At 61.4% G+C, this 9,880-nt stretch overlaps 1 protein-coding gene across 2 annotated transcripts in view; it reads left to right on the top strand.

The window, feature by feature from the left end:
- The first annotated feature begins 3,113 nt into the window (after positions 1-3,113).
- Positions 3,114-9,880, top strand: part of AXIN1 (axin 1) — a 50,929-nt gene continuing 44,162 nt past the window's right edge. For both annotated transcript variants that reach the window (XM_047713424.1, XM_047713423.1), the window contains exons 1-2: positions 3,114-3,213; positions 7,032-7,977. In XM_047713424.1, the coding sequence (XP_047569380.1) occupies positions 7,115-7,977 (863 nt within the window). In that variant the 5' untranslated portion in view covers positions 3,114-3,213; positions 7,032-7,114. The remainder of the gene's footprint in view (positions 3,214-7,031; positions 7,978-9,880) is intronic.

Here is a 9,880-nt window from a genome sequence, read left to right as displayed (position 1 = left end):
CTGGTTTCATATCTGGGGGTGCTGACACAGTCCCTGCCACTCACCCCTGCTCCCTTGCAGGCCCCACTTCTGGCCTCTGAGCTCCCTCCTCTGGTCTCCCTCTACTCCCACCCTGCTTAGACAACCAGCTCTCCATGCCCACAGTTGTAACCCACTCTAGCAGGGCTGCCGCATCTCCTCCAGGCCTTCTGATTCCCTTCCTGTCCCTGCAGGGCTGGGGCCCCAAGGAGCCAGGGGCCCCAGGGTCTTGTTCTGGTCCCAGGGCCTGGGGACACCAGCCGCCATGGGCCCGGAGAAGGATGGACATGGACACAAGCCTGGGAGCCTGGCCTGGCCACGGCGGCCACTCTGCAGAACAAAGGCAAGCAATGGGGGCCCACGTCTGGGGGTGGGGAGGCGACCTGACAGCCAATGGCTGAGAGTTATTGCTGTCTGTCCAGTCCACCTAAGACTCCCACACGCTGCACAGACCCTGCTATGCCCGAAGGTCATGCACTGCATCTCATCGCCTCTAAGACACCCAGGCTGAGCGGGGTTGGGAGGGGAGGAGCAGCACTGTGGGGCCTGGGGCCCTCCCAGCTAGATGCTGGGGAGAGTGGCTCCTACTGGTGAGACCCTCGTGGGGCCAGTGTGGGATCAGTGGTGTAGCTCCTCACGGACAGCGCCAGCCCCGCCCAGCCTGCCCTGAGGCATGGTGATGGCCCTGGGTGGCCTCGGCCCTTGGTAGGGCCCCCCACTACCCTCACTGCCCCCCATGCCTACGAAACCCTGGGTGTGGATGCTGTGTGGAGTCCTGAGAGAGGCCAGCTGGCATGCCTCCACACCTGCTCATCCCGGGCAGGCACCATCCCCCAGCGGCTGGCTGGGAGGTTGTGGACGGCTCTCGGAGCCCGGAGCCAGGACTCCTGCACTGCTGTGATTATGAAAGAGAAGGATGGGTAGTGAGGACGAGCCGTGTCCAGGAGTTCACGTGGTGGCTGACACCCATCTCCTGGGGGCTGCTGGGAGCACTTCTTGAGGTGCCAGGCCCAGCATGGTCTGCGGAGCACAGGGTCGGGGTGGCCACGGGATGGGGGTGCCAGGAGCAATTACTTGGGGGCAGTGATAAACGGCTGATGCCCACATCCTTCCCTCAGGGAGGGGCCAGTGGTGGGTGGGCAACGTGGAGTTGGCCAGCAGGGCTTGCAGCGTGGGGAGGAGCTGCTATGGTGAGAGTGATCAGAGAAGTGTGGTGGGCACAGAGAGCCCTTGCTCTCAGGCGGGCCAGTGCCAGTGTGACCTGAAGGCAGTGGTAGGAAGGAGAGCCCTCAGCCAGACTCTGGCTGGTGCCTGGGAGAAACGGAGCAGGCACGCCCAGCGGGATGGAGCCCCAGGCCACAGCTCTCTGGAGGTGGGGGCTCCTGCCCAAGTGACAGCCAGCATTTACTGGAGGCCTGTTGCCTACTGTGTGCTCCGCTCTTGAGTCTAGACCTACTGGGGACTGAGGGACGGTGGAGCCCCAGCCCACCTTCTCATGGTCCGGACCAGCCCGGGGGTGGGGGGGTGCCCGCTGGCGGAGAGAGGGACGGGACGTTACCGGAGGCTCAGCTCCAAGTCAGCCTGGCTCTGCCCTGCAACCATGTGATTCTTGGACAGCTGCCTCCTTCAATGTCATGGGCGGCTGTTGGCTGTGCTACTGAGTGGTCTTTCCGTGGACGGCCGGTCCGGCAGGTCCCAAGCGAGGTCTCCAGTCCCTCTGGCCATTCCGGCCGCCGGTGCACATGCTGCTCCCTCCGAAGGGTTGGGAGTCCGGCTGGGTCCGGGCTGGGCCTGTTGGCGCCGACTTTGGGAACCCGAGGCCGGTGGACACCGATGTAGGCCGCAGAAAGGGGCTGCAATGTGGCGTGCGCCTCGCAGTGCCTACATAAGGGGGCCGCCTGGCCGCTCGGTGCACCGGACCAGGTCTTCCTAGCGCCACAGTCTCTCAGAGACCCTCGCAGGGGGTGTATCCGCCCGCCACAAACCAGGTGTAAAGCTCAAGGCCCAGGAGTCGACCCCGGGTTCCCGCCCCGCCCCACGCCCAAGGGCACTGCTCCGCATCCGCAAATTGACCACGCCCACCCCGCTGGCCCCGCCCCACGCCTGAGGCCCGCCTTGCCGTTCTTGGCTCCGCCTCCGCGATCAGGACCCACCCCTACGCCCAGGCCCGGGCTCCGCGCCCTCCGCCCTTCCTAGAGCTCGGGCTTCGCGTCTCGGCCCGGCCCCGCCCCTCGCTCCCCGCCCCCATCTCAGTCCACCCCACGCTCCCCGTACGGCTCCTCCGCTCCGACCCCGCCCTACATTCCGGGTACGTCCGTCTTCCCGGCCCCGCGCCCACGTCCCGATCCCACCCCACGATCTCGGCTTCGCCCTGCGTTCCCGGTCCCGCCCCATGTCTGTGTCCCACCCCTACGCTCTGAGCCCCGCCTCGGACTCCGGGATCCGCACCGCAACCCAGCCCCGCCCCAAGTCCCTGCCCCGCCTCACGCTCTCGCTCCGCCGCACGCCTAAGGTTGTGGTTCCTGTTCCGGCCCCGCCCCGCGGGCTCAGAAGCGCCTGCGTCCTGGCCCGGCCCCACGCTCCGGGCCCCGCCCCACGTTCTCGGCCGCGCCCCCACGCTCCGGGCCCCGCCCCACGTTCTCGGCCGCGCCCCCGCACTCGGGGCCCCGCCCCACGTTCTTGGCCTCGTCCCCGCGCTCGGGGCCCCGCCCCACGTCCTCGGCCGCGCCCCCACGCTTCCAGGCCCCGCCCCTTGTTCTCGGCCTCGCCCCCGCGTTCCGGGCCCCGCCCCACGTTCTCGGCCGCGCCCCCGCGCTCCGGACCCCGCCCCGCGCTCCGGCCCCGCCCCCGCACTTCCGGGCGGCGCCGGCGGGGGCGCTCCGGCCTGGGCTTCGGCGCTCTGGGCTCGGGCTCCCCGCTCGGGGAAGCGATTGCGGCCGCCGCCGCCGCCGCAGGACCGGCTGGAGTCGGGCCGGAGCCGCGTCCCCCGGTGCAGGCGGGTGAGAGCGGACGGCCGGCCTCGGCGGCGCCCCCGCGGCCTGCCCCGCGCCCGCCTCCGGGCCGCCGCGCCGCCGCTGCGATGGGGGCCGCCCGGGGCCGCGCCCCCGCCCCGTCCCGCCGGCCGCGCCGCCGCTGAGCGCATGGGCCGCGCCACGCCGCTCCGGGAGCCGGGCCGGGGCCCCGCCGCCGCCGCGGGTGAGTTGCGCGGGCCGGGCGCGCGTTCCTGCGGGGCGCGGGCCTGTGCGGCCGCCCATTGTAGGCCGCGTAGGCCGGGAGGGCCGGGCGCGGGACCCGGAAGAGGGGCTCGGCCGGTGCGGGCTCTGGGGGCGTGCGGGGCGGCGCGCAGCGCGGAGCGGGCGGTGCGGACCGGGGGCTGAGCCAGGGGCCTGCGTGGGGCTGGGGGTCGTGAGGGCGGGCGTGCCAGAGCGGGGCTGCGCGCTCGGGCTGGAGACGGCAGGGCCGTGGGCGCGGGGCCGTGGGAACCCGGGGAAGTGCGGGCTTGCTCCGGAAAGGGCAGCTCTCGCTCTGGGTGCGTGCACCAGTGCGAGGAGGATCCGGGAGCCCGAGAGGGTGTGGGGCGCTCTTCCTGGAGGAGGCTGGCACCACCCAAGCACGCTCGTGGGTCTGTGGGTCCGGGGCCCATCTCGCGTGCGCGTGCGGTGCAGAGCAGTGCCGTGTGCGGGGATCCCAGGCAGGGGCTGGGCAGCGGCGCATCCCTTCGCTGTCCCTCCAGCCGAAAGTGCGGATGAGGGAGCATGGAACCCAAGGAGGCGCTCCCACGGAGACGGGTGCCCGAGCCTGGATCCAGGCTGTGCTTGGACCTGAGTCGCTCCGCTCTTTCAGGTCGACGCCTTGTACCCACAGCTCTCTCTCTCGGCTGTGAGTCTGACCCACATGTTGGAATTCAGGCCCCCAGTGAAGCCAGAGCTGCAGGGCCGGGGCAAGGAAACTTGCAGCTCAGCGCTGGGGACAGTAGAGAAATCAAACAAACATCAGCTTTCCGGGGATTTTCCGCAGCCCATCTCCAACCCCGTTGAGGAAGAGTTCTTGCTGTGTGTCTCCGCGGCTCCTTCCTGCTCAGGCGTCTGTCCTCAGGCGTCCTGGGATCTGCAGAGCTCACATGGCCTAAACCTGACCTCGGGGGGGGGGGGGGGGGCACGTTTGAGTTTCACTTTTGAGAACTTACATTCAGGGACAAGAACGGACAGGCATGCAAAGTACAACGTTTCTGTGGGATTTGCAGGAAGCGTGGGGGTGCCCTGGGTTTCTGGAGTCAGAAGAGTGGGCTACGTTGGTCTCTGAGAATTTAGATGGTGAAGGAATGGATTCCACTGTTAAACCGTGGCCCTGGTCGTTTTAGAGTTTAGTTAAGGGACAGGAGAATGTCAGTCGTGCTCTGTGACTGCCACACTCCGCGTAAATCAAGAGTGAGAAAGTTACGTTTGAGCAAAACGCGTGAACGCGTAAACACGTGTTGCGTTGAGCTGGCTGCCATGGTACCCAGGGGGTTCGCCGCAGCAGTGACTGAGGGAGATTTTAAGTGCCTTATCAGGCTCGTAGATTACTTTTATGGGGCCCTTTTATTGATGGTGGTTGCAGGCTGTTGGCCACATTCAGTGCTTGTGGGCATTTGACTCTCCCTGAATTAACATTAACTGCTTCATGTGTGGTAGGTTCGTGTGCACGCTAAACGCTTGGTGGGCCTCGATGTGGGAGCCCAGAGGCCGCAGGAGTTAGAGCGGGTTCCGATAGTGCCCGTCATCTGCAGAGGCGTTCCCGTGCTTCTGGGGACGGCAGAGGTCTTCCGTCACTGGACAGCCAAAAATAGATGGGAGTTATAAGAACTGTGTCTTCTGGGCACTGAAAAATACTTTAAAATGATTAGGGGGACTTGCTCACACGTGAATTGAGGTGTCAGTTTTTAGAGACAGCCCCAGTTTTGTAATAAAGGGCTAGATGGGGAGTTTCGTTGCGGTCCTTGTAGCTCAGTAGTTCAGCGTCTGTGAGGGGCTGATGTTTGGCATCTGTGACAATTGTCATTTGCCTTCACGTCAATGAATGAAACGTTTATCGGTTGCAAGACCTCGTGCTAGGTGCTGGGGGTCCCAGGAAGGTGTTTGATCAGGCTGCTGCTGATAATTGATGGAGCAGAGAGCCGCGTCTTGAGAGCAGGTGACAGTGACTTGTCATTAGCTTCCCGTTGGGACACAGTGGCTCAGTTCTTTCTCGGGCCTGGTGAAGTAACGAGTGTCCCTGAGGGTAGGGCTCAGGGGCCAGGCGTGGGCCCTCCTTCCTGGGAAGGCGCCCTGGACAAGGAACGTGAGATATCCGTGAGCTGGTGCAGAGCTAGGACGCCACAGGTGCCCATTCATGTGGACAGGGTTCAAAGAAAGCGACTTTGCAGTCACCGTGGTCCCTGACGGCAGGGTGCTCAGCCCATGGGCTGGACAAGGGAACGTGAGATATCCGTGAGCTGACGGCAGGGTGCTCAGCCCATGGGCCTTGACCTTAAGACGCAGGTGGTTCCTGCCGAGATGACAGCCTACACAGTAGTTTTCACTCAAAGTCATCAGCTGCAGAAATGTCATTTGGGGCCCATTATTGGGACCGATTCTCTGTGTCTGGGTGCTTTTCGCTGCTGGCAGGTGCAGGGTGAGCAGCGTGAGAGCGCAGGTGTGCGAGCAGCTTACATGCAGGCCCTGGCCCGAGTGCGGAGGGGTGGCCAGGGAGAGCTACCCTTTGTGTTGGTCCCAGGTTTCAGGGCTTTATTTTTCTCCGTCGGGCTTGTTCAGTGCTCTGAGCGGTTGGACCGGACGTGCTCTTCTCCAGCGCGTTTCTAGTCAGACCACCTTGATCTTTGGTCCTGGCAGGCCGCCAGGCTGGGCGGTGTCGCTCCGCTCGTGGGCTCTGTGAGCTCCTGTAGGGTCACCGGCAGGGAGGCCCAGACCGTGAGAGTCCCCATCCAGGACAGCGTTCCTTCACACCTACGGCAGGCTTGTCGCGGCAGCAACAGCAAAACCACCAACCCCGCAGTCCTGACCCCTAAGAGGGCTGGTGGTTGGGTTTGAGCTTGCGGAGGTAGGTCTTGCCAGCGGTGCGCCTCCTTAGCTGAGAGGTAGAACTGCACTTGGGCTCCAGTGTTCTTTTTCCATACCTTCTCCCTTCTTCAGAGTGCCCAATTGCCATGTGTCCAGAAGGACCCTTTGCTTCTGAGTCTGGTCGAAGGCAGCATTCCGGTGGAAGCATTTTCTAGGATGTCCTCACTGGTGCTGCGAGATGGCCACTGTGTATGTGGGGAGGGGTGTCCGTTGGGCGCCTGGTTGAAGGTGCTGAAGGTGGCCCACAGTTGTTTCTGTAGGTGTGTGCTGAGAGTTAAAGGAACACCTCCTTGTGTGTTTGCACCTGTCAGGAGGCACACTGAGTGTGAAGTGATGGGGTAGTCAGAAAACGCAGTGGCTGCGGGCCTAGAGAGCGTGGGGGAGCAGACATGACCACCTGCCTTGCGGTGTGCGATGTGCCTGCCTTTCCGTATCTGAGTACCGCGGCAACCCTGCCGTGCAGGCAGGCGCTTGCCCTCGTCGTACGTGGGAGGACCCAGCTCTCCTCCTCCAGGCCGACGAAGCCAGGCGGCCTAGGAAACACACTTCTTCTTCTAGTCCTCCTGCCTCCCGGGAAACTGCAGGGAAGGACTGGCTGTGGCCGAGATGGGAGGTCCCCAGGCTGCCGGTCCCGGTGATGTTCTCACAGAACGACACCTGAGGATAGTGGCCATCTCCCTGCTCTGGACACTAATCTTTTAGATCCGGAGGCATTCCTGTAGTTGTAAAAGTTCCCAGAAATTGTTTTCATACAGCACAAACCTACGGCAAAAGATTGAAAATGTAAACTGAGTTTCTGGCTTTGAGTTGGAGCGGGGGGGGCGTCATTACGAATCTTGTCTTGAGAAAACCTCTGTGGTCATGTTTCCGTGGACCCACCTTTCCTAATCCTTGTCCTCTTAATGGTTTCAACAGGACAGATTGCTTCCCTGTGGAGCTGTAAGTACTGATGTATTAGGGTGCCGCGCTCATTGTTCCTTGACGCACAGAGTCCCAAAATGAATATCCAAGAACAGGGTTTCCCTTTGGACCTTGGAACAAGTTTCACCGAAGATGCCCCCCGACCCCCAGTGCCTGGTGAGGAGGGTGAACTGGTGTCCACAGACCCCAGGCCCGTCAGCTACAGCTTCTGCTCCGGGAAAGGGGAGACTTCAGCTGCCACTCCGAGGCGCTCAGATCTGGACCTGGGGTACGAGCCTGAGGGCAGCGCCTCACCCACCCCGCCGTACTTGAAGTGGGCCGAGTCGCTGCACTCCCTACTGGACGATCAAGACGGGATAAACCTGTTTCGGACTTTCCTGAAGCAGGAGGACTGTGCAGACCTGCTGGACTTCTGGTTCGCCTGCAGCGGCTTCAGGAAGCTGGAGCCCTGTGACTCGAACGAGGAGAAGAGGCTGAAGCTGGCCAAAGCGATCTACCGCAAGTACATCCTTGACAACACTGGCATCGTGTCCCGGCAGACAAAGCCCGCGACCAAGAGCTTCATAAAAGACTGCATCATGAAGCAGCTGGTCGACCCTGCCATGTTTGACCAGGCCCAGACGGAGATCCAGTCCACCATGGAAGAGAACACCTACCCCTCTTTCCTCAAGTCCGATATTTATTTGGAATACACGAGGACTGGCTCGGAGAGCCCGAAGCTCTGTAGTGACCAGAGCTCTGGGTCCGGGACGGGGAAGGGCGTACCCGGATACCTGCCCACTCTGAACGAAGACGAGGAATGGAAGTGTGACCAGGACCCAGACGAAGACAGTGGCAGAGACCCTGCTCCCACCGGCAGGCTCACACAGAAGCTGCTTCTGGAGACGGCCGCCCCGCGGGCCTCCTCAAGTAGACGGTACAGCGAAGGCAGAGAATTCAGGTGAGTCCGACGCAAGGCGTCCCTGTCTGTGCTCACGTCCGAGACCTGGAGGACTGGCCAGGGCAGAGTGTCGGGAAGGAGCAGGCTCGTCCCTCCGCCCCCGAGCGGCTGTGCTCCTGCTGCTGGGGTGGGTTGGGTGTTCCTCCCGCTTCGCGATACCTTCCCGCTTGTCGTTAAATGTTTGTACTGTCTGTGAGCTGAGGACCCTTCTGTTAAGAGCAGCCTAGGATACGTGGCCTTGTGTGTCATTCGGAGTGTTGGAGGTCTTGGAAGTCCTGACGTCACCTCCGGCGGTGACGTCTGCACTCGCTCGCACAGGAGGCGGGCGTACTCTGGCCGCGTCCTTCTTGGGCTGATACAGAGAGGAGCTGTATCTGGCGACAGTTTCCTAAGACTCTTACCGGAGGTCGGGAGGTGTTGGTGGGGAGGCTGCCGTGTGACAAATTGTCAGGCCCTTGGCAGACTGCTGAGGATGTGGCTCTGGGGTGGATCTTCTGCCCGCTGCGGCGGGCGTGGAGCGCACTGACGGCGCACCGGGTGCTGGGTGCGTCCGGTCTCGCTGCGACTCGGGAGGCACCGGCGGGGCTGCCAGGGGGTCGTTCCGCGTGGGCAGCCTGTGTCTTCTCTCTCTTTTCTCTGGGTTCTGGAGGTGTACTGGGCACGGGTCGGAGCCTCTGGCCTATGCTAGCCGGTGTTGGCGGGGCACTTCTCTCTTCCACGCAGTTCCCTGTAGCTGCTCCTGGGGACGACCCGTGAAACTGTCAAAGCGGGGATCCGTGTGACCCGCTGATTTAATCAGGAGTCAGAATCCTCTCCCCTCCTCTCCCGTGCTGTGATTAAAACCTGGGTCGTTTCTTCAAGCTTACAGTTGTAGAGAAATTGGCTCCTTGCTAATAAACACGGGATAAAACATTTCTTTTATTTTGTAAGATTTTTTATTTATTTGACACAGAGAGCAGAACACAAGCAGGGGCAGAGGCGGAAGGAGAAGCACGCTTGTCATGTGCAGAGAGCCCGATGTGGGGCTCGACCCCAGGACCCCGGGATCATGACCCCAGCTGCTTAACGACAGAGCCATCCAGGCGCCCCATTTCTAAGATAGATTTATTTATTTATCCATTTTAAAGATTTTTAAAAATTTACTTGACAGAGACACAGCAAAAGAGAAACGCAACCAGGGGCAGAGGGAGGGAGAAGCAGCTTCTCAACGAGCAGAGAGCCCGATGCGGGGCTCGATCCCAGGACCCTGAGATCATGACCTGAGCCCAAGGCAGATGCCTAACAACTGAGCCACCCAGGCGCCCCCGTTTCTAAGGTTTAAATATCATTTAAATGATTGAATGACTTAAATGTCGTTTAAGTGATTCAGGGTACGCCCTTTGTAGTAATTTTTGTGCACCTTTTGCTCGTTGTCTTGAGCTAAACACTATTGATATAGTAAACTTTTTAGGGCAGAACTTCCTCTAAATTATTACAAGTAAGGCTACAAACTGATACAGTTTTTTTTTTTTTAAGATTTTATTTATTTATTTGACAGAGAGAAATCACAAGTAGGCAGAGAGGCAGGCAGAGAGAGAGGAGGAAGCAGGCTCCCCGCTGAGCAGAGAGCCCGATGTGGGGCTCGAACCCAGGACTTGGGATCATGACCTGAGCCGAAGGCAGCGGCTTAACCCACTGAGCCACCCAGGCGCCCAAACTGATACAGTTTTAATTTTATTTTACTTTTTTGTTTTTTCTAAGATTGTATTTATTTGACAGAGAACGCGAGCATATAAGCCCGGGGAGTAGCAAGCAGGGGGAGCAGCAGGCTCCGTGTAGAGCAAGGAGCCTGATAGGGGACTCAATCCCAGGACCCCGGGATCATGACCTGAGCCAAAGGCAGCCACTTAACCCACTGAGCCAC

Source organism: Lutra lutra, chromosome 18, assembly GCF_902655055.1.
Source record: "Lutra lutra chromosome 18, mLutLut1.2, whole genome shotgun sequence".
In the NCBI taxonomy this organism is placed as follows: domain Eukaryota; kingdom Metazoa; phylum Chordata; class Mammalia; order Carnivora; family Mustelidae; genus Lutra; species Lutra lutra.
The sequence above is the reverse complement of the archived record's forward strand: the minus strand, read 5'-3'. Positions and strand labels throughout refer to the sequence as shown.